General features: G+C 41.0%; 2 protein-coding genes across 2 annotated transcripts; one reads left to right on the top strand and one right to left on the bottom strand.

The window, feature by feature from the left end:
* The first annotated feature begins 7,972 nt into the window (after nucleotides 1-7,972).
* Nucleotides 7,973-17,020, top strand: LOC122983155 (putative beta-lactamase-like 1). Its single transcript, XM_044352946.1, has 7 exons — nucleotides 7,973-8,326; nucleotides 8,537-8,677; nucleotides 10,430-10,533; nucleotides 10,616-10,773; nucleotides 11,217-11,416; nucleotides 14,874-14,979; nucleotides 15,143-17,020. The coding sequence occupies exons 2-7, from the start codon at nucleotides 8,572-8,574 to the stop codon at nucleotides 16,119-16,121; spliced, it is 1,653 nt and encodes a 550-aa protein (XP_044208881.1). The 5' UTR covers nucleotides 7,973-8,326; nucleotides 8,537-8,571; the 3' UTR covers nucleotides 16,122-17,020.
* A 2,593-nt stretch (nucleotides 17,021-19,613) lies between these two features.
* Nucleotides 19,614-24,562, bottom strand: trappc6b (trafficking protein particle complex subunit 6B). The gene is made up of 6 exons (XM_044352956.1): nucleotides 24,363-24,562; nucleotides 24,203-24,270; nucleotides 23,753-23,870; nucleotides 23,490-23,573; nucleotides 22,902-22,995; nucleotides 19,614-20,433 (listed from the first exon to the last, which is right to left on the bottom strand). The coding sequence occupies exons 1-6, from the start codon at nucleotides 24,441-24,443 to the stop codon at nucleotides 20,402-20,404; spliced, it is 477 nt and encodes a 158-aa protein (XP_044208891.1). The 5' UTR covers nucleotides 24,444-24,562; the 3' UTR covers nucleotides 19,614-20,401.
* Nucleotides 24,563-24,797: the final 235 nt, after the last annotated feature.

The following is a 24,797-nucleotide window of genomic DNA, read 5'->3' as shown; positions in this document are numbered from 1 at the left end:
ATAAAATAACATATGTCTGTACACTTTTACAGAATAAATATGACATTTATAGAACTTCAGTCCCTGGAAAATCCTGCTGATTTTTTTTTGCTTGTCATGTCGTTATGCCTTTAGTTCCTCTGAAGAAGATGAAACTCTCCATGATTGATCGTCAAGGCTAACAAAACTGAATCAAGCTAACGAGACAGTAACTTCCACGTCACACAAATCGCACAAATTAAATATCAAAGTCAACTTCAGCCCATGGCCCATGTTTTCATTTCTATTTTTGATTCTGAGCATTAAAATCAAAGGTATGAAAAACAAACTGTTATTTGTTTTTTGGTATCAGATTCATAAACAAATGATGAAATAACGAATTGTATTTTCATTTTCTGATACATGGATTCTTTCCCTGAATGTTTTTTTTTGTTCATCACTATCTCTCTGCTGTTACGTCTATCAGCAGGTCTCAGTGAGGGGAGTCACATCCACCTGCTACATGACGCACATTTCCTTATCTGGACATCAGTCCTGGAGTTGGGGGTGTTCCCCAGAGATAAAGCTGAACTCTCTATAACCTGTTGTTCCTCTTCTCCTCTCCACAGTTGTAAAAAATAGGCAATAAATGAAAAGTTAAAGCAATAATCGCCTTTGAAGTAAAGATTTATCTCAGTAGTCAGCGCAGTCGTCTATGACCTGGGAGACTCTAGTTGGAGACCCGGTGTGGGGACCTCCTTCATAAGGTAGTTTATTCATGAACACTTTCATTTTCTAAAATTAAAAGTGTAATTAAAACAAAAACAGGATTTTTAAGCCTCTTTCCATTTTGTATTTGAATACAAATACAAATAATTTTGCTGCCTCAATAAACACAGATACAAACACAACTACTGGACTCTCTGCACATCAAACAACTGATTAAAATAAAATAAATAAATAAACATAAGCAGCGTTATTAAGAGACTAGGGAACCCAAATGGTCATGATATTATTTTGCTGAAGCTTTTTGTAAACTGTTGAGACGGCTGATTATCATTAGCATGCACAGCTAACAGCTTATTTTGGCCCAAATTTCTCACTCTGTTGTGAATTGTTTTTCTCTTTTTATTAATCACCATTTTTATTAATTGTTAGACTGTTAGTAAGACATGGGAGCCCTGACAGCTCTGGGATGAATTGACTGTGAACCATGCTGTGACAGCAGCAGATGAATGCCCACGGTGTCACATTACTGGATCACATATAGCTGGAATATTCAGCTGTCCACATACTTTTGGCCACATAGTGAATGAGCACTGGTCTTTCCTTTTCTGTATATTTTACATTATAAATATATTTTTATAGAGAATAAAGAGCACAAACTGTTGTCACGTCCACAGAGACTCTACTGCTGTCTGAGCTATTTCATAACCTACGACTGGAGTGAACAAGAGATGAATGAGGGAGAGAGCGAGAGTGAGAGAGAGGAGCTTATACCTGCAGCGGAGAGAGAGAGAGAGAGAGAGAGAGAGAGAGAGAGAGAGAGAGAGAGAGAGAGAGAGAGCTCAGTAAGGAAATAGAGCAGAAGAATATGGGCCTGACAAAAAGGAATCCAGCCTGCCTCCAGATGAGTGAGGGCTGCAAAACAACAGATTAGAGGAGCCCAGGGCCTGTTCCCATGGAAACCTTTGCCCAGGGAGACGGCGATGAGAAAGCAGCAGATTGTAGGTCAGACGCGCCATCAGCGACCCAATCAGACATAATCTGTCTTGACTTGTGGGTCATAGATTGAGCAGTAAAGCTGGTGCCTTTCTGTTGCTGCTCTCACTGTCGGGGTTCCAGTCGCAGCCGACAGAGTCTGTAATCACGCTCAACTGGAGAACGGGTCCTTGTAACAACCACAGAAAACCACAGACTGCCTGTTCAGAAGCAGTCACCTACTTCTCAAAATCTCATGTGTTTCTACCAAGACCACTGATGAACGAGTGTGATGAGCTGCAGCGTGTTCCCTCCACTGACGCAGCTCTGAGCGCTCATTATGTCACAGAGTCTGTTGTGTCAACAGATGACGTTAAAGCGATATGTAACACATCACTTCCATGTTGGTCCCATCACAAGCCGACAATCCAGATGTTTGCTTTATCTTAATGCAGAGACGGTTACCAATCAATACCTTGATAGATAAATGAATCACTCAGATGTCATACTTGAATATATGAGTTTTAATATGACACATATCTGACTTTTATAAGGGAAGCAGCATTTCAGCATCAGCAGGGAGGATGTGAAGTCATTCATAAAACACTCAGAGCGTTATCTAATGTTTCAGTGAGCTCTGCTGGAGTCCAGGGTTCAATGGTTCCTTATCATTCATTATACTGGTTTAATTTACTGTCACATCAGCACCAAGAGCTCCTGGCTCCTCTTCCTTCTCTGCTTTCCTGTTTTTTATTTCTTTCATTTCGTCTGTTCTGTCTTCTCCTGTTGCTCTGTCTCTTTCTGAGCTGCGGTCTGGGCGTCTTGTCTACTCTGCCTGCAGCTGGTTCTGGTTTACACATTCTAGGAATCACCACAGACTAGCAGCGTGTTTTAGTCTTTTTGGATACAAGCCAGCACTTCAGCTTTCATCAGTCGGAAACCATCACGACTAAAATCTCCAGAAATTAGCTGTAGAATGAATTTCTCTTTGCTGAGATGAAGACGTGATTTAACCCAAACATGACACACAGCTAAGGTCTGTTTTCCTACCATCAGCCTACCATCACCTGAAGAATATGTCAAGAATTAAAAGACTTATGTCTCAGCAGGATTTGGATAAACTTGTCCTGCATTTATCTTCAGTAGACTGTTGCTGCTCGAGTCCTCACTAAGACCAAGAAAGTGGATCATATCGGTCCAGTTCTCAGATCTTTACACCAGCCTCAGGTCTCCTTTCTGTCCCCAGACTGAAAACTAACCCTGGAGAATCAGGTTCAGTTTTTATGCTCCACATATCTGAACAAACTCCCAGAAAACTGCAGCAACTCTCAGTTCCTTTAAATCACAGCTGAACACTTTTCTGTTTTTAATGAAGCCAAATTTAAGGGTTATTTGTCTGTTTTATTCTATTTTAGCTTCTTTTATTTCCAATTTAACACTCTTTAGTTGTGTTTGTCTTTTTATATTGCCTTGTGTTGCTTTTATATTCTGTCTTGATGTCTTTTATGCTCTATGTGAAGCACTCTGAGTCGCCTCGTTGTTGTGCTGTACAAATAAACTAAGATTAGCGAGCAGCAGGACAGTTTTTGGCACTTAATTATTGAGCTTAAGACTTCATCTCATTTAGTTTTTTCATTTTGAACCTGGACTGAGTCCTCAGAGAGTGCAGACAAAGACACACGTCTCTCTGTGGATGGTTTTTCTGTACCCCAGTTTCTTCCCATATGTACCAGTAATCCCAGTCTGCAGTCCCTTCTCCTGATTTTATGATCTCCCTCATTATTTTTATCTTGCTGGGGGCAACTGACCGTCCCCATCAGTCCACACATTCAAACCAAAGGTGAAAGGTAACATTATACTTCTCTGCAACTCATTCAGCGGCTGGTTGAATATATATGACCCACAAACTCTTCTGTTATTGAGTCTTTGAGCTGTTGGACCCCGTTAAAGATCAGAAGCAACAGATGAAAATCAGAACAAGACAGAGAGGCAAATAAAGTAGTTCCTGAAAAGTAATTAGTCAGTAAGCTTTTATTTATAAAAACACACAGTTACAAAGAGCTTTACAAACACACAGATAGATTAATGAAACAGACAAACATGAGACAGATAGAAATCAACCAGAGTGAAATAAAACAGGACATGAGAACAGGGAGGCAGGTTTATAGAAAGGCTTCGTTTAAAACAGTCCAAAGATTCAGCCGATCTGATTCCACTGAGTTGGGACTAAGAACGTAAATGTGTGGTCACCTTTGATTTGTGGTTTGGGGATAGAAGGCCGAGATTTGAGGATCTGAGAGGTCGTGAAGTGGAACAAGGAGCTCAGAACCGTAGCTGGAGGCGAGGTCATGGACTGCTTCATATGTAATCAGCAGGATCTCGTAGTTTATTCTGAATTTTACCGGAAGCCAAATGGAGAGATGTAAGACCAGCGGTAAAGTAGCATTAATGACACAAGACAACATGTCAAACTGTACATTCAATGCAACTAGAGGTGTTGGTGAGTTTTATATTTAGATGTGGATCCAATAACTGTGGTAAGATGTGGGAATAATCAGCACAAACACATTTTCCCTCCTTTGTCTCCTCGTCTTTCTCTCAGACTGTTTTTATGCATAAATGCACCTGAAACAGAGGAGCTCAACAAACTATTGTCCTACTGGACAGTCTCAGAAATTCACCAACTTCATATCAAATAATTTTCTACTTTGTTATGACTCCATGGAGACGTACACAGATAATGATTCTCTCTTTTCTTACATAGTGTCATCGTTGGAATCCAGTTTGATGTGGAAAACTTGGATTTCAAACCAATCGATATTTCGGTGGATAAACAAATAACGAGCCTCAATTGTCCTTACTTAAATATATGAGTGTTAATATGAAACATATCTGATATCAGAGAAGTTGTTTACAGAACACAGGTTCAGTAAGGAGGGAAGAAACACGTGAACTATCATTCTGCTACTGTTCCCTCATCTCACCTCCACACTCCTTAGTGAATAAAACATACTCAGGATGAGGGACTGTGAAGGACTCAGAGGCCCTGATGAACTATCAGACACTGTAGACAGAAATGATTTTAAAACTCTGACACTGAATGTCAAATATCAACCTTCTATTGAACGAGAGAGTTTTAGTGATCAAACAGTTCAAACTGTGCAAAAATAAATAAGATTTGTTCCCTGCAGAGAGATTTAAACAACATACTTATAAAAATATCACAAGCATTAAAATAGACGACTGAGCTGAGATGAAGAGCTAAAGTTACCTCGTTCATATCTGCAGACACAACTAATCTGTACTGGATTCAACAGATAGAATCATGTATGAAAAGATTTACAGCAGGAATAATCTGACTATGAACATCTGAAGCATTTGTTCACATAAACGACTGTAAACATATGATCTCACTTACTTCTGTCCATCGACTGTAGAGCAGCTGCCACAGCTGTCAATCATGACGTCAGACCTTCTTTCTATATCGTCAAATAACTATTTAAAAACAAACTTACAAGAAAAATGAGCACCTGAACAAACATCAGCATGATGAACTATCTGAAGTGACAGAAACCATCTTTGAGAAAAATGTATTTGACGTGTTCTTTGATTTTTTTAGTTTGGCTCATGTCCCGTCCAATCACATGGAGGGGGCGGGACTTATGACCTGTACTGCAGCCAGCCAGCAGGGGGCAATCTGTCATGACGTCCATCTTTATATACAGTCTATGCTTCTGTCTATGATGTAAGTGGGTGCAAGTATTAAAATAAAATAATTTAAACAAAAAAAAAAACAAAACATAGCATAACACATATAATACATACAGTACTGTATGTCATAATGATAACAAATCGAATGTGAAATTGAAATTAAATTACAAAATTGAGTTTTCCATATGAATTTGAAATATGTCTTGATTCTAGTTTCTTTATCTCTTCATTTTCACAATGATCAGAGACCTGGAAGAATCCTGCCATTATTCACACATAGATATATTCTTATTATGGTTGAAACTATGAAATAAGGTTGTAATAAACTGAAATGATCATTTAATTTTGTCACTATTGCAGGTTGATCACACACTCAACAGCCATATAGTATTAGTATATATTAGTATGTATGTGGCAGCTGCACACGGCCTGTGATCGATGCGCCTCCATCACTTTATGAATATATGTGAGGTTCAGTCGCATTTCATCCACCTTCTACATACATATCATTACTTACATATCATGACATCACTGACATACATTATTCAGATGATGAAAATAAGGCTTTTTGTTATGTAGGTAACATAACAGTAGGTCCTCTAAAAATGATGCTTATGTTCTACATCTTGAAAGAAATATCATTGACATGTTTCAGTCCAGACCCGACCCTCCATGTCTGTGACGTCTGTGCAGCACAAGAATGAAGAAAATATTACAACTAAACATTAATCCAGGTGACAGTTATGTTCTTCAAAACATATTTATCTTCAAAACCATGTAACACATGTAATATATAGGAGACAGGGTTGGGGTACATCCTGTAGGCCAGTAAGTTATTGGGTAATAATCCCAGTCCCTGACTAGAGCTCAACATGTACTTGATAGTGATGAGTGTTGAAGTCAGGAACCTCCTTCAGGCCTCTGCAGCACAGTGACGAGAGCTTTGCTGGGACGTGACATGAGTCTGCTCCAGGAAACAGTTTCCACAGTTAAACATCACAACTGTGTTTTCTGAACCTCAGGCCATCAACTAACACAAAATATCTAATGACTAATGTAACTGTGTCACACACGGCGAGCCGAAGCTTCGCTAAAACGATGCAGTCGGTGTTCAGTCTGCACTAATCACATCAACAGTTTCTGCTCTCTTTAATTTGAACAGAGCTCGGATTTAAACACAAACAGGCTGATTCAGTGTTTGGCTTCATTTATAAATACAGTGAAATTATGGTTTTATGAATATAAAATGTAATATTTTAAATGTAAAGAACTCATGAATCATCTTGCAGCACATTTAAGAACGTTAATTCTCGGCCTTGGAAAGAATAGAGTGACCAAAAAGACATTTGAAGACAGTGAGATGTGGTCAAAAGCTCAGGAAAAAGTACTAGTAATTGGATTTTGTACACTGATGGAGGAGAAAAAGAAAGATGATGATGATGATGTAACATAATGTCATCTTCTTATGAGTTATTGTTTCTACATTGGTGGGATCTTACAGAGGAAACCCTGGTCGAGTCCTCAGCTGTTACACATATATTGTAATAACTGATCCATCAGTACAATATTGTTCAGAGTTAATACAACGTGTCCTTTATTAGATCATATATTATATGTCTGAGGGGAGAAATGTATATAAGAGTCCATGATAAAAAGGCCTGTTGCTGAGAAGATTTTGACAGATTTACTGGACTTTGGTCACTGATGAAGCCAACCAGGCTGCATGATTGTTGCCCACAGTGCCCTCTAGTGTGACGAGAGAAAACTGCATACAAGTGACATTACAGTAGCTGATGGTATTAAATACACTGAGAAAATCACACAAGTTATTAATAACAAATTATGATAAAATAATAAAGCTGTCTGTGAGACGATAGTGTGTTTAATCTTTAACATTGTTTGTATTTATAAGCTTATTATATATTATTTCATGTAAAAGAAAATATCTGAAAAGTTACTAAAGCTGTCAAATAAATGTAGTTGAGTAGAAGTATAAAGTAGCATCACATGGAAATACTCAAGTAAAGTACAAATACCTCAGAACTCTACTTAAATACAGTAGTTGAGTAAATGTACTTTAGTTACTTTCCACGGCTGTCAGATTCTTTGACGTTATCTTTATTTAACAAACAATTCTAAAGGTGCACTTATGAACTTTTTCCAGGGTCTTCAACTGTATCACACTGCCATCTTCAGCGGATGCAACTTGTTCATGTGTCATCATGTGACTTCAGAGAGGAACTTTGACACTACTCACTTCATGTGCAAAGACAGTGCGTGCAGATTGCCAATGACGTCAACACACAAGTTGACAGTGAACAGGAAGAGGGTGGTAGGAGGAAACCCACTCACACAGACAGAAAGATGAGCGCGGAGCCTCCTACAGAGCACAGCGAGGAGGAGGAGGAGGAGGATGGAGACAGGTGGGTGCAGCAAAGTTGTTTTCTTGCAGATGACATCATGGCTCCATAAGGCTGTTCTTCTACATGTTACTAAAGATTTTAAAACTCATTTATAGATCTCCTTCTCTGCGCGCTGCCATTAGATCTGTGCTTGTTCATATCTAGTGAATCTTCATTCATTTCTACATCATATTTAACCCTCCCCCATCCTACTGACATGATGATGAAGAGCAACCAGCGCTGGATGAGTGGTGCATGTATGGAATTAACCAGCGGATGTGAGATGATTTGATTGCTGAGGATAAGTGCTGAGCAGGTTTCCTTGCATTTGGCTCTGCGGCTGGATCTCCCTGCAGATTATGATGTCACAGCGGAGTGGGAATAGAATCAGGGCTTCATCGGGAGCCTGGGATCACAGTCAGGATTAAGTGCATGTAGGTAGTAGTCTGTGACGAGTGACTGCTCAGGAGCAGTAGAGCTGGATCCATGCAGTCCTGCTGGCTTCTCCCCTGTGGACCCTTCAGGAAATTAAAGTGTCTGAAGATCAACAACTGGTAAGATGAACGATCAGCGGCTCTTTGTGAAACTTATTGTCATGATAGTTGTTGCCTTTTGGTAAACCAAACTTATCACATGTCGACAGATATTTCAAAGAATGGAGTGAGAGAAAAGATGTTACATTATTCAGATGTAATAATGTGCTTTATGTTCTCTATATGCTCATTCTTCTGCTCTTCTTTACTAACATGAACGTTTCTGTCTAGACTGGTGCTGCTGCTCATAGCGAGCAGTAAACAAGATGAAGGTGAAATGGACCATGCTGGGCATGGTCGTCTTCTTCCTGCTGTCTGTGGTCATGACCTGCTGCTTCGTATGGCAGTACAGGATGCCAAAGCTGAACACAGGTAACAACACACATTTACACCCTCACAACATCCACACTCTGACTTTTTTAAGATAAACAGTGTGACTTTCCAACCTGGAACGACTTTCGGACGTGGGCCTTTCTGGTCTCTTTGGTGTAATTGCTCATTTGCAGGCACTGCGGCAGGATTACACAAAGCTGGAGCAGCAGGATTAGCAGCCCCGTTTAAAGCAGACTTTAACTCCTGCTGAGGGAGGAGCTGAGCAGTGCTGCCTGTTCCTGGATAAAATGACAACAGTCACTGCTCACAGTGTGACATGAATCTGAATTTGGCTCAGGGACAGCTTAGTGCTCAGGGTGGACTGTCTCACTGTGTCAAACACGTTGTACCTGAAGGACTTTACAACCTCATATCCCCGAGAAAACCACAGCAGGTTGACGTATTTATAGCACTTCATAATGAACTGTACTATAAGATTGTTTTATAGCTAATGTATAATACGATATATTATATACTATATAAACAGTACTGATATATTTATCTGGCACTTTCATCCACAGCACAACAATTGTGACTCTGATCACATTCGTTCAGGTGTTGCTCAAGAGCCCTTCAACACCCCAACAATCAGTCTTATTATGAGACTCTATTAGATCATGTATCAGTAATTATGATATAATACAGTAACGGGCCTGGCATCTTTAGACGTGTGTCATCAAAACTAACAAACCATCCAAACAGACAGATGTTTTTATCCCTTTTGGATCATTTACTGTTTCTTAAAAGAAACAGTCACTTCTTCTTGGAGGGACACCAGTAGAAGTCATCTCAGTGAAACAAGCTTCTGTATTATGGGGTGATGTGTCATACTGACAAATATCAGTGCTCTGATGTTAGCGAGGCTGGTGAGACTCAGGTTAGCAAGATATTTAATCAAACAACAGAAAAACATGTAACACACGAGATGGACAGATTATTGATGATCGATCAACCACGTCAGTCAAATCTGAAATATAATGGAGCTGATGTCAAGAAACGTGATTCATGTTGATGTTATTTCAATTATATTCAACTTATTGTGTTACCAGTTTATAGAAGTATTGTTATGGGTTGATAAACTGAATTTGAGTTACGTAACATGCGTGAATTCTGTGGGTAAAATCAATCACCCACACAGAGAGATGAAATGATGCACCTGTCAACACATCTGAAGTCCTCTAATTTACACTACATGTTGTATTTTGTTGGCTGGAAAGCTAGAGAGTGTGACTAAACAGGTCCCAGAAGTTTTATGTGCAGAGGAAATTGATCTTTTCATCTGACTGTTGAAGAGCTGCAACGATTAGACAATCGATCAGTCGATGGAAAGAAACGGAATCTGCAATTATCTTGTTAATTGATTGATAGTTTATCATTTTTTAAGACAAATGTTCTCTGATTCCAGCCTCTCAAATGTGGCAATTTGCTGTTTTTCTGTCGTATATGACAATAAACTGTTAGTCAGAGAAAAACAAGCAAACTGAAGACATCAAACTGTGAATGTCCTCTTTTCACCAATTACAGTACAATTTCATTGACTAAACTATTAAATTAATAAAATAATCAGCAGATTAATCAGTGATGAAAATAGGATTAACAACAGCCCAGTTTTCAAAAGAAGTGAAGAAGATTTGCTCTACATCAAATCCAAACAGTTTCTACTGAGTATAGTTGTACATCTCTGGGGTGTTTATGACACCATGAAGGATAGAAAAGTTACAAACATGAACAACATTTCTCCTCTTTCTGTAGAAGTGGTTATAAACCAAGCAGCAGTGGAGGAGATGTGCCCTCGCTTCCCTGAGCCTGCGCCCCTCACACATCCCATCACACCCCTGAGGGTGGCCTTAGAAAAGGTGAATCTCGTTTTCCATATTTGACTCTTTATCATATCGGTTCGTGGATATAGTTAAAGTTAACTAAAGTTTCTCCTAACAGATAGACGTCCTCCTGAGGTCGAGTGTTCACAGCACCAAGCTGCCAGCGATATCAGCCATCGTGGTTTTAAATGACTCTATTCTGTGGAATGGAAACTTTGGCAAGAGGAACATGAGTGATCCTTCCTCGTCTGCACCCAATGAGTACACAGTGTACAGGTGAGCTGAGATTCATGGTCACACACAGTGTGTAGAACAGGTGCGGAAAAGATTAACATAGAATATGACACAGATATGATAAAAGGGAAGTGGGGATTTGCCTGATTGCTACAGTTATTATTGGTCCTTAAAGCGCCTCAGCCAGTTCATAATATTAGCGCCTGCATGTAATCATTACCACACATTATGTAACCTGCAGTCTAATTCTTCTGTTGGATATTTGAGTCAAGGCTTAGAGTTAGAATTAGGGGTAGGGGTTAGGATTAGAGCTCCATTGTATTAAAGAAGAACCATCATTGATGAGACTGAACCACTCACTAAATGAAGTACTTAAATCTGCAGCAGCAGCAGCAGGAATGCTATTCATTATTAAACCACAATACATTTATTTAATCAAAGGAAACAAGCAGCTGTGATGCTCATTTCATTTGCTGTGATTGCAGAATTGCGAGCCTCTCTAAGATCTTCCCCACGCTGATGCTGTATAAGCTGTGGGAGGACGGACTGGTGGACTCTCTGGATGACCCTCTGCAGAAGTACACAGACAACTTCACCATCAAGAACCCGCTGGGGAAAAGTGGAGGACCAGCATCCTCATCAGCCAGGACGCTCACCCTGCGCAGGATGGCCAGCCAGCTCTCTGGTAACCACACCTATCTTAATGACACGGCAGCCATCTTTTATTGACCTACATCAAAGGGCAGAACATTGTAGTCTGGTTCCAGACCTCTCAATCAGTGATTTATAGCTGGTCTGGTGTTGTGCTCGCTAACGACACTTTCTCCTGGTTGGAAAACAGTTGACCGATCAGAGCTTGGTAGGTGGGATTAGGAATGGGAACGTCATTTTACTACATTGTTATCTAGCTACATACAGTAAAAAACTGGCAAACACAAGCACGAAATTAAATGAAAAGTGAAACAAAATGGCAATTCAGTCTGATTATCAGGCTGAGAACACACATGAGGCTTGTTTGAGATGAACTGCACCTGAATCCTCACGTATCATTTGGCTTAATGTCGCTGCATAATAGCACCAGAATTAAATAACTCAGTAATGTTCATGCTGGAGGCTTTCTGTTATATTTTCATTCTCTCAGGCTGATGAAAGTTGTAACAATATAAAACTTCATCGTACAGGATCAGACTAATAAAATTCAAATCCACTCCAATCATCTCATTGATCAGCTGACACTCAAGTGTTTCCCATCATGCCCCGAGGTCTTGCAGTAAGTGGAGAGCAGCTGCTGCACCTGGCTCCAAAACCTGTGGCCACCTTGATCTTGTTGATGTTATCGTTGTCGACAGTACGTTTGCATGACGTGATCGAGTCGGACACAAATCTAACTGCACTCTGTGGTGATCACTAGTGATCGATTCTGCCTGGTTATAATCTTATTGGATACTTTGGAGCTGGACCAGACTAGAATGTCAACTAGTCAACAAATCCTCCTCCTGGCTGCATCAGACTGCCTCCCTGATCTCTGTCTCAAAAACTCTCTGTAGTCTCACAGTGATAAATCTGAGCACACTGTCATTGTGTTGCATTCTGTTGTACACACAGACAGCGACAACAGTGAAAAGGTTTCTACTTTCACTACTTCACAGACCTTCCGGTCACTTTGTAAAGTGGATGTTTGTCTGACTGACTGTTTTAGAAAATGTGGAAGTATCCCAACTGCTCTCAGTGAGGTTTAGATGCTGTTCATAAAAGATCACAGTAGTTTTCAGGCCCACAGAAGTTAACACTCTGTATCCACATGATGCAATAAACAATGTGTGATGCCACATTTCCAATATATTAAACTCTGTGAGTGTCGGCTTCCTTAGTTATGTTTACGTTGTGCTCAGTTAGAGGTTCAGTGAATTGGCTCCAATCTGCCTCTTAGTAGATATTAGTTTTAATCCTCCGAATACACGCAAAGTACACGTCACATTATGTGAAGAATGATGAGTGTTGTTAGTTATTGTGTCTGTCACATGTACATACAGGGTCAGGGACAATAAAACACAAACACTTTGACTATACAACACAGTAAATTACAGCCTGGAAAATTAGTTTAGACATGAGTCAACGACTCTGAAAATCTTTGTTGCTTTGTTGAAGCTACAACTTTCTTGCAGTCTTTTATATTAGATTGCATCAGACTGTGACAGGTGTGCTTTATTAATTATTGACAGTCATCTTAATGATGGAAATATAAACAGTATGTGTAAGTTGTGATAAACTTCCAGTATTTGACCCTGTTAAAGCAACAGAAGCCTGATTTGCTCATGTGATACCTCTGGGATTACAGACAGGGATCCCAACAGCAGATTAAATAATGTTACCACCATGAATACAGATGACCACTTATTGCCTCATATGTATGTAAAAAAAGAAAAAGCTGGTTATCTTTTGCCCTTCTTGAAGTGCTGAGTTCACAGCAAAGAGGTTACTTTATGTAACTGGTGGTTCCACTTCCTGTCACCCAATTACATCCCAGTCAAAAAGCTCAGCAGCAGTGTGTGAAGGAAGCTCATTGGTCTAAATCTAGGTCTAGACTCTCACGCTCAACAGTGTAATTCCTGTTGAGGACACGTCTTTACCACCTACTACAGCACCTTAAATAACCGGGGCTCACATCAACACAGAGAGAAGCTATAATTACACAGATAGAGCTAATCAGATTAGGAGAGGGGGAAGCCCCGCTGAGAGCAGAAGTCGATCTGTTTGAGGACACAGACTCAAACCATGTCACAATCTGTTATGTGACACGTTAACACACAACCAAAGTACCGGACAAGGAGGAAGGAGGAAGGAATGGCAATAATAATATAAGGTTTGACATCTATGGTTCAGCCAGATGAAAGATCAGAGGCTCGCCAGAGACCATGAAAGTCTGAATCTAACTGGTCGACCAAGTGACTGCAGTCCTTACAGCCAGGCTGCTGGTGTGGCAGAACGTCTCTATGTGGATTTACTCAACCCGCTGTTTGTGAAAGAATACAGAGTGAAGACTTACACTTACCTTTACATGCACTGTAGTAACCTGGTTACTGTAAATCTGTGAATACATGCAGCAGATCACTCACCGTGGTGCACTGATTTTAACCGTATTAGTGATAGAAGACGCTGCTTCCTGACTTATTATCAGTGTGTGTGTGCAGCTGGACAGCAGTGAGAGACAGAGACAGATCTCCTCACAGCATGAACATGTGTCAGTTTAACAAACAGTCAAATGTTCAGCAGGGGAAACTAGACTTATTTAGACCTGTACAGGCCAGGTTTCAGTTTCAGTTTTAGTCAGACACAATCATTTTAAATACAAGAATGTATCACACCATTTACGATCTCGGTAACACTTTATAATAAGTATACAAATCATATACTTAATGCTTAACTAATGCATGACTCGTGATGATTTAATGAATGAATTAATGCAGAATGTATCATGAATTTCTGTTACTCACCATTAACAAATGAACAAGTCACTATGACTTTATGTGATTAGTTCACAATTAATAGATCATCAGTTAAGGAATATTAATTGACAGTTAATTCACACATTAATTGATATGCAACCAAATTAGCTGAATTCCTCTTACATAGAAGTTTATTTCAGGATATCTGTATCTCTTCACAACAAATGCTTTCTCCTTCACTGAGCTCTGTTAAGACAAACATAAAACACTGTATGTTTATAGAGAGTTTTATTAAGTACTAAGCAGACAGTCTGTGACAGAGACAAGTAGCAGTATTCATCTGAGGGAAACGTCAGGAAAACCTCTTGATTATTGATTTTATTAATTTCTGCATGATTTTGGATCAGTTTCCTGTTGGAACATGTACGGTTTTTGGTTTAGAAGCAGTTGCTGATGTGATATTCACATTATAAGTGCAGCTAATGGACTGGATTTATATATATGATGACTTAGCCTGGTCCTGGTCTTTAAAGGATCAGTGTGTAGGATTGCAACCAACTGAATACCACATTTCTGCCGCGTCCGTTCCGTTAGACGCCACTAAATTCTACACACTGCATTTTTAAAGCAGCATTGCAATTGATGGACACAATATCCCACAGATTTACTCTCTATTGTTATCTAATATTTTTACAGGGTTACCCAGAAGATTAAGGTCAACTAATCTCCTTTGGAGTGGAGACACACAGGCAGCCCTTCATTTGTTACAGGATGATGTCCTCGTAGCAGATCCTGGCACCAAGTAAGACCCTGGTTCCTTCCTGTTTTGTTCTATTTTTGGCTCTGATGACTTTAGGCAGTCTGTGCAGTGTATGTCTACACATCCAACAAGGATCCTTTTGGTATTTTGCATCCACAGGGAACTCGTAAACCTCTGTGACATGACACTTTCTCTTTTCCTTCAGATGCCACTACAGCAATGTTGCCTTTTCCTTGTTGGCCAACATCCTGGCCCAAAAGGTGACCGGCTCTGACTTTGAGAGCTGGGTGTCAGACAACGTTCTGGAGCGGCTCAGCATGGAGGACACTGGTTTCAACGTAACTCCAACTACTCAGAGACAGATGGCTGTGGGTGTCTACAGCAACGGCCAGCCGGCTCCTCTCTACAACCTGGGCTGGTACCGACCTGCGGGTCAGATGTATTCCACAGCAGCTGACATGGCAAAGCTCATGATGGCTCTTCTGGGTGTGTATGGTGGGACACTGCTACGCCAGGACACCCTGAACACCATGCTGACCCCTGTCTTCAGATGCCAAAGTGGCTACTTTGCCAACTCCACCGGCACACCATGGGAGATCAATGAGCAGCTCGGCTATGACGTGGTGAGGAAGGACGGCGACCTGGACGGCTATGCGGCCACGCTTTCCCTGGTTCCACGGCTCAAGCTGGGGCTGGTGATCCTGATGGCCGGGGTTCGGCCAGCAGGCCAGGACCTTGTGAGTCAGGCCTACAGCTACCTCATCCCCGCAGTGGAGAACGCTTTCAGGGACGCTCGACGGACTCTCAGACCACCACCTGACCCAGCTCCGTACATGGGCTTTTTCACTTACAGGAATATGACTTTCTATGAGATTAAGGTGGGCTCAGATGGGGTGCTGGTCATGCAGCAGTTTGGACCACAGGTGGACACAACTGTGCCGTCCAAGTACCGAACTATCCGGCTGGACCACCTCCAGGACAGGGTGTTCAGGGTGGTGTTTGAGAACCCGTACCCTTGCAAGCTGAAGATTAACAGCGCCTCAGTCTCCCTGGAGATACAGGACAGACAGCTCTTCAACTTTTACGTCTTCAACAAGAAGGGTGTGTCACCAGGGTTTGATTCCCCAGGACTCAACACTTACAGGGTGATGAGGATAGCTGGAAGACCATATTTTACTTCATAAAAACAGGAGTTCAACTTACAACAAGTGTGTCCCTGTACCGGGGGTTTGTGTCAAGGACAAATGCAGTGGGAAACATGATACTGCAAATGAAACAGCTATTATTGACTCTGTGTTCAGCGTCATGAAAGACTCCCATGCTGAGGTCAATGTGATTAATCTGTATTGTATTTTAACATTATCTATTTAATACTGTACTGCTCTCAATATCAATTTTATTATTTAGTCTAGTCAAACAAATCTCTGAAAGTTAGTCGTCTGCTAGATAACAAGCAGAGACGAAGCAAAACTGTTACACCATTGTATAAATGGTTTTGGTTAGATGGTCAACGTGGACAACGTGGTCGGATTCCTCGTCAACCTTCAAGTGCCTACAGTGTGACTTAGAAAGACATTTGACATGTCGAGTGGTCAAGTTTTTCAAGGTTCAAATCCATCAGGGAAGCATGTAAACACGTTGTCTATGAGCAATAATGTAACTACTGTTTAAGTGTCCATAAAGCAGTGGTGGGCAAATAGCGGCCTGTGGGCCAAATCTGGTCCACCAACAACAACATCTGGCACCCAAATGAAAGCTGAAGTTTTTCCTTTTATAGATTGCATCAAATCTTTTACATAACTCTTAATCTACAGTAGACGACAATGTAAACCTCTTATAAACTTACACATGTATGGTATGTAACATGATTTGTCTGATCTGACCAGAACAGATTTGTGTCAATAACAGAACTTCAGCTTCAACCTTAAATGAAGAAGGCCACTGTTTATTGTGTGTGGATTAGTGATGGGAATCATGACATCTGCCCTCAGATACAACCCTAAAATTGATTTATATAAACAACAGTGTATCAAAAACACGTTTTCACTGTGCCTGTACAAATAAACAGTGCTGAAAAAAATCGGGCCCACAGTTGAACCTAATTGCTGACTCCTGCCATGAAGTGTGAAGTGAAAATGAACGTTAACATCAATGTGTTGTGATCTTAAAACAGGGAAAATAGTGAGAGGAAAGAGATGAAGGAACCGACACACTGCTCTCGTCTTCATTTGTCTGTATTAAGTCTTAATTATAAAAAGTACTATCAAATTCACACATTTTCCCCGTATGAATACACTCAGTCTCAGGACCACAGTTTCCACAACTAAGATATCCTCCTCTGTTTTTCTAAATAATGTAAATAATATTTTTAACCAGTGTACAACATAGACTGTAACTTAGATGAAATACATTCACCTTTTTAACTTTGGTGTTTTAGCTGCCACATGAACTGACTTCTTACAGTAATAAAATAACATTTTTAACAACAGTTGGATGCTAGAGCAAGACAACAGGAGTAACGTTAGCTTAGCTTAGCTAAGCTAGCTTTTACAGTGACGGAGTTAGCCAGAAACTCTTTAACTACATAAAAGTACAAAATTCACCTCTTTCTCTCACAATGAACAACAATGACAAAATAACAATCATCAACATGTGTCACTAAGTTTATAGTGCTTTATGTACAGTAATAACCTTAAAACAGGGAAAATAATGAGGAGAAAGGGATGAAGAACCTGCACACTGCTCTCGTCTTCACTCGTCTGTATTGAGTGAGGAAGAGGAGGCGATTCCCCCTACTGGAGCCCTGAGGCAATACCAATAGATCAACACACAATCAACCCAGAAAAATAACCTACATGACCTATTTGTACTATCTACACTCTGGCTGCATATTCTCCACAGTACTAACCTTAGCAACATAACTGAAATAACAATAAAATGATGTGTTATGAAGATGGAACACGAGGAATATAATTATGTTTCTGAAAAATCACATTACTTTTAAATTCTTAACGGCCACATATGCATGCCTGTGCGACTTTACTACATATAAGTAAACATATAGAGTTAACACTGAGGTGAATAAAAACATCCCTGCAATACTGAGAGGCTAGCGGAGCGTTAGCCGCAGCACGACCGGAGGGAAGCACAGCCAGCTAGCCTCTGTTAGCCTCCCAGCTAACATTAGCCCCGGTTCTGCATGTGGATCCAACCGGAGCACCGAGCCCCGGTTTGTTATTGAGGTTAAAGTGTGAAGAAGCAGCGAGTCTGACGGGCAGCTGAGTGAAGTGCAGCCTGCAGAGGAAACACCGGGACCGTCAGGCTGAAACAGTCCGTGGAGGGAAACACAGTCAGGCGGCGGAGGAGAAGGCGACATATCGGCTGCTCATAATCGGCAGACATGGCCAATGCCGATATTTCATTTTAGAGCTCTTATCGGCCGATACCGATGACGTGCCGATAATATTGTGCATCCCTAATTATTAATAATTTGTTCAGATGGTGTCAGGAAAACTAATCTGAACTAACAGGGATGCTCAAAAAGTCAACTTTATGAAAACATTAAAACTGTAACACAAAGCTGAAAGAAAGATACGATACAGACAATAAAAACAGACCTGGACCCTCACGGCAGTACACATGGAACCAGCTCTTAATGATGCAGATTTGAAGTGTGCTAAACAAAAACAGACATATCAGGCTTTAGATTATGATTCAGTCATGCAGGTTGACAAGCTTAAATAATATTTCTTGAGATAATTCATAACATTTTTAGTTACCTTGTTAACTTTTTTCCTGCCTTGTGAAATAATGGTTTCATGGTGTTGAGGTCACTGGATTAATGGTGGTTCACTCCCATCACTATCAGGATCAAGGCAAGAACACACACACACACACAATAAAGTGTTAATCAGCTCTGCTCCGTCAGTCTGGACTGAACAAACAGTCACCACACTGTGTACACATCTGGTCTTTCAGGTTACACTTATTAAGGTTGTTTTCTACGACTCGGTTAAGCCTCATGTCACAAATCTGAATTAGATTGTTATTAAATATGATTTCCTGTGACAAAAAATGACTGAGCACGTTTATTTCATACGGACCCCAACTTAGACACTAACGCTTTAGACAATAACTTGTGTCAGTTCAGTTCAGTTAACTAGAACTAAACTCCTCCTTCTCCCTCATTAAAAACCCAGAATCTCTGGAGGCTTCATGTTTCCACATCACACTGTGGAAGTTTCATACTGGACCACGATTGGCTCCAAACTAGTTGTAGTAGGTGAACACAGAGTCCTTCAGCAGATGAATGAAAACAAACATCCAGCTGAAGGAAGAACAACACACGACACACTGAGCTGCTATAACGAGAATCTCAGAGAATCATCATCATCTCTGTAGTCGCCGTCAGCTCTGCAGAGCGTCTCATCAGTCTGGTGGCAGCAGCAGCTGTTTTCAGTGAAGCAGCTCCGTCTGCAGGTGTTGTACAGTATCAGCTGCCTGCTGCTGCAAGCGAGGATGATGAGAGCGCTGAGACCTGCCAGACACCGACAGCTGTCACATACAAAGACAGGATTCATCAGCTGGCACTGATAAGTTTGATAAATATATGTAACTGAGCCTCTTCTATTCAGAAAATGAACCTTCATGTAAGCCAAAGAGGAAAACAACCAGAGTTTTATTTCACACTGGAATTTATTGCAACTGATTCATCCCGACAATCAGGTTCAAACAAACAACTTCAATAAAAACAGTTTCATTTTATTGCTTCAGCAGGATCTCTGCCCATCATCATCATCATCGCTACAGTCAGAGTCTTTATTCATTCATGTGCTCATCGGTTCTTCCTCATGTGAACTATCTTCACTCCCTTCGTTGGTTTGTGTCATCTTGAACCGTAAAGACACACGTCGTGTTCTCTGCTCAGCTGGGCTGGTGGATCAACTCTGGGTCCTGGTTCCCACTTTTTTTGGTCTAGATATTCATTTATTTTTTAAATATATGAATTTCTTATTGGATAATGTTTTTATTTGTCTATATAGCAAAGTCAATAAAATATAAAAGATCATTTAAAAAACATAAGATGATGCGTTATGATCATAGATGAACTAGAACAGCTGGAACGATGTATGATTTTAGTTTATACTGCGTATGACTCCTCACTGACACCATGCAGTTTAACCTTTGTGCCAGCAGAGGGCACTTCAACAACAACAATACCCATCACATAATAATTTAACAAGACACACTGGAAAGTGTTCGACCACTTCTAATAAAAATGGCCGCTCCTCTGAGGCTGTTACCAGGAAACGGTGCTCTGACGTCACTCACTGTAATCCCCAAAGCGTAACGAGAAACAGGTTTTGTTGATGGAGATGGGCACTATTTCCCTCCAATGCCAAAAACTCAAGGATAAATGAAGGCAAAAGAGAAGTGAGAGTTAATGTCGCCTCTGCTGGACTCACTACATTTTCTGGATCATGACCTGGAATTTACCTGCAGAGACATAAAGGAAGAGAAGAGAAACGTTGTTAGTCCACATTTATCAGAAGAAACCCTCATATTTTCTACTTAAATGTGTCTCTAATGTTTTTACACTCGTAAAAAGTGTGCAGGACAGAATATTAGACACACAGCTGCATTTATGTTTGCATGGTTGTGAACACCGGTTTTTGAGTTTAGACATTGAGCCTCCTGATAAAACAGGATTTATCAGAGGCTGTGATGCATCACTAGATAATTTGAAGATATTTGTACTTAAACATTTGACTTCTGTATGAAAGCAACAAGAAATGCATCAACTGTGTGAAGGAAACTTTTCTTCTGTGATCCTTGAGTGTCTCTGAAAGCCGACTACAGTACTGCAAAGGTAAACTGGAAGTCCCTTTTAAGGATGCTGGGACACTTGGAATACATCAACACTGGGGGGTTTGGGGTAAAAAAGACCCTTTTGACCCTTGTTTAGCCCAGAGACCATTCTGTCCATATAATGTGGTGCACTCGTAGCTGTGTGTGTAACTACAGGAAACTGTGACTGTCAGCAGTAACTGTGTTGCTGTTTATGTTCTGAAAGTGCGGCTTCAGTCTAGCTCACCCCGTGGTGACCTGAGATGGTACAGTCCAGTTAGGTGTGGTCAGTCACTGGTCTGTTGAGGGGAAGAGGGATGAGAGGAGGTGGCAGTTTGTTTTGTTGAATTTCCCAGGGTTCATTTCAGGTTTCAGGTGCTCAAATACCATCTTCTGCCCTTTCTATGGGGTGGCGGCTCTATTATTGACTAAGTGATATGAGATTGATATATGCCTCTTAATAGAAGCTGCTATTTAAGTGTGACCTCGTTCCACCACCAAAGGGTCTACAGAGTCAGTGCTTCATATGCACAGGTAGGCTACATGGTCCTGAAACCTGGTCTACATGGTCCCTGGGGGGGGGGGACTCTACCAGTGGGGACTGGATTTGAGTTGTTAGGTTACGATGTTCCTGAGTTCTAACACTTGCCCCGGTTCACCTGTACCCACAGTACTCACAGGTGAAGCATCACAGCATCCCTTGAGACTGTTATCACAATCTAACCTCATCAGCCGATCTGGATGAGTTGGGACAGTCCTACAACTGTTGTATCTCCCGTACTCTTCCTCTCCTCTCCCTCTCTGACGCACACACACACACCAGGCAAGGCCATAAAACATGAGACTAGATTCCTGAAGATTCTCCAACTTTGCTCCTCTATCTTGAAGTCAAAGTCTGATTCAATAAGTATTAAATGTGTGACTGTTAATCACAAAGTAATACCAGTCAAAATGGTCCAACTCTGATCTTTTAATGGTAAAATTCAGTTCAAGTTAATCATGTGTAGATTAAACTGCCCCACATTACGTGTACCAGTGTTGCCCTCCAGTGGTCACCTTCAGTAGAGCTTTGAACACTGACGACGCCACTAAACTGCTGCTCAAGTCTACATGACTGGAAGTAGAAATGTGTGTATGAAGGATTATGTTGTTATGTGCAGTAAAGAACTGATATCCAGTGGTCCAGTAGAAATATAACTGGAACAATATTATGGACGCGTGTAACAAACTGCAGTTATTTTATTTTACCAGACATTCAAAAAGTCTGATAAAAGAAGAACGAACGTTAGTATTTAGTTAACATTTGAAGGAGGTTTGTTAAATAACTAAAGTCTATTTTCAGTGGACTGAACTGATCGCTGTTTAATCTTTTATATGAGAAATATCTTGATAGAAGTAACGGACCGTGTTGATATAAATATCGTCAGTAAAGACTGATTTTTAATCAAGTCTTGTTAACTTGCATCAGGATAGTTGATGTTAAATGTGAACGAAGCTGTGATTTTAAATTTAATCTTAAGTAACTCATCAGTTAGTGAACAGAGGGGATCACGTGTTTTCTTCCACCATCTGAACTTTCTCTGCACTTTTTTTCTTGTTTCAAGTGATCTCCTGAGTTTAACTTCTACTTTTCTTTTTGTCGAGCTACGTTCAGTATTTTAACTCCAGTGAAACAAACTTTATGTTGAAATTCTTAAACTATAGTTTTGTTCAGCCAGCGAAGTTAATTTTTGAGTTATTTTAGTGAGAAAGTTAATCAGTCAGTCAAGGACTCGCTCTTCCACGGACCACGATATCGTTAACGTTGTTGTTCCCAGAAACAACCAGATCAACTCGGTTTTGTCTCCATCTAACGGTTCAACCACGCGATGATTTGGTGAATCACCTGAAGAAAACTGTCACCACAACTCAAAACACAACACAAAAACACTGCCTTCCTCTGGACTTTCAACCACATCTCATGGTATTCCTCAGTGGATGGAGTTACGGAGTTAAAATAAAAAAAAAACTCAACCGGCAGACGACGACAGAAAGATGTTTTTGTCAAACTTTGTTTCCAGGATCAAGTTTGTGAGAACGTCTCTGATTGGATGACGGATGAGTGATGTGTGACTTACATGCAGGCATGACGGACACCTCCGCAGTCACGATACTCTTCACTCCCAGGTTGGACAGACCTCCTCTCACCAGACCGCAGGTGAAAGCCAGATACTGCAGAGATACACAGAGTCATGCAGCAGTCAGTCACTTGTTCATGTGATGAGTGACGACGTGTCTTGTTTAAACACACAGCAGTGTGACGCAGTCAACTGAAAAACACACAATCGAAACCTTCTTGCCACAACGTGTTGGAAACAGTAAACAAACATTGACTTTCATTATTATTTGATTCATTTATTGTCTCAAATATAAACTGTGTGTATTAGTGCAGTGATCAGAGTTGTCCAGCAGGTGTCGCCATGTGACCGCATCAAGAACATTTTCAACACAGCTGCTTCATACTGAGTCAGTGTTTCCCTTCACGTCTCAGTCAAAACTGTAGTTACCAAAACAAAGAAATGTAGCTGTGAATCAGTCTTTATATGTGTTATATCTACAGGTGGGAGTTTTTAGTGCTGAATGACTGTAATGTGATTTGAATAACTCGTTATAGTTCATATTTCATTAAAGGAGCAGTGTTTTAGACGAAGACAGAAGCTCGTTACCTTCGGGGCGTGCTCCAGATACTGGTTCCCCGCCGACAGCTGACTCAGTAGTCTGAACTTGTTGTCCTGGAGAACATAGATGCCCTGAAACACACGACAGAGCAGCTCTGACGTCACCGACACAGCAGCGATATCACACTGTGAAGTCTGGTTAAAACTAGAGGAATGACTGCAGTCTGCTGAGCCAGCAGTTATACTCATTATTGATTAATCTGGCAATTATTTTACCAATAAATGTCCAATGACAGTAAAGTCAGTGTCACCTGGTGATTGGTTCGGAGGTTGTCGATCTGCTTCTTGAACACACAGGTCCAGAAGTCTTTACAGACGAACTTCATGACGTCCAGCTCGTCTTTGAACCGCGCTGTGTCTTTAGTCAGTCTGCACACAAGCAAAACGTTCACACAGACAGTCAGCAGAGAGGAGTCAGTCTGAGCTCACTGATGGTGATCTGTTCATGAATATTATGTTTGTGAGTCCATGAACATCACAGCTTCGTCCTGACGTGTGTGTCTTGTGTTTATTGATATAACCTATGTGTTAATCTCTCACGTGTCATTTCTGAAACCAGGCTGCAGTTTGCTGACATTTAGCTGTGATTTATCTTCATAAACATCTTCAGCCTCTAAAGGTGAGGAAATAAACTACAAGCAGACTCGTGACTACAGATGCAGCACTGATCCTTCACTAGTGTCGTTACGTTAGCTTGTTACCTCTCTATGAGTCCCTGTCCGACTCTGAACCCCATGTTCTCCAGTTTGGTGATGTTTCTTCCAGTCTCCTGAACCAAAGAGCACAACTGATGAGCAAACATGTGACGACCGGAGACGGTCGGAGTCGTTCAGCGTCACGACACAAAGCTCCGTTTCTTACCGTCTCTCCGCCGTCCGCGGACTTGTAAATGTACTGAATCACTTCGTTATGTAAAAACTGGAAGGGAGCCTCGTCTGCCATTGTTGTTACTGTAAAACCTGAAGTCTGTCAGCAGCTGACACACACAAACACAAACACACACACACATATATACACACACACACACACTTCGTCCTGCTTCCGTGTTGTTATTGTTTACAGGAAGTCAGGCGCGTGACTGCAGCGCCACCAGCAGGTCTGGAGGGACTGTGACACACACACACACACACACACACACACACACACACACACACACACACACACACACACACACACTCAGACACACACACTCAGACACACTCACACACACACACGCACACACACACACACACACACACACACACTCACACACTCAGACACACACACTCAGACACACTCACACACACACACGCACAC

This window comes from Thunnus albacares, chromosome 5 (genome assembly GCF_914725855.1).
Source record: "Thunnus albacares chromosome 5, fThuAlb1.1, whole genome shotgun sequence".
Lineage (NCBI taxonomy): Eukaryota > Metazoa > Chordata > Actinopteri > Scombriformes > Scombridae > Thunnus > Thunnus albacares.
The sequence above is the reverse complement of the archived record's forward strand: the minus strand, read 5'-3'. Positions and strand labels throughout refer to the sequence as shown.

What these genes read in the sequence shown, in the direction of transcription:
- trappc6b (XM_044352956.1), bottom strand. Translation starts at nt 24,443, where the DNA reads ATGGCAGACGAGGCTCCCTTCCAGTTTTTACATAACGAAGTGATTCAG. An exon ending in ACCTCCGAACCAATCACCAG is followed by an intron (nt 23,574 to 23,752) that starts GTGACACTGACT and finishes CGTGTGTTTCAG; the next exon opens with GGCATCTATGTTCTCCAGGA. An exon ending in GGTGTCCGTCATGCCTGCAT is followed by an intron (nt 20,434 to 22,901) that starts GTAAGTCACACA and finishes ATGTCTCTGCAG; the next exon opens with GTAAATTCCAGGTCATGATC.
- LOC122983155 (XM_044352946.1), top strand. Translation starts at nt 8,572, where the DNA reads ATGAAGGTGAAATGGACCATGCTGGGCATGGTCGTCTTCTTCCTGCTG. An exon ending in TGAGGGTGGCCTTAGAAAAG is followed by an intron (nt 10,534 to 10,615) that starts GTGAATCTCGTT and finishes TTCTCCTAACAG; the next exon opens with ATAGACGTCCTCCTGAGGTC. An exon ending in AATGAGTACACAGTGTACAG is followed by an intron (nt 10,774 to 11,216) that starts GTGAGCTGAGAT and finishes CTGTGATTGCAG; the next exon opens with AATTGCGAGCCTCTCTAAGA.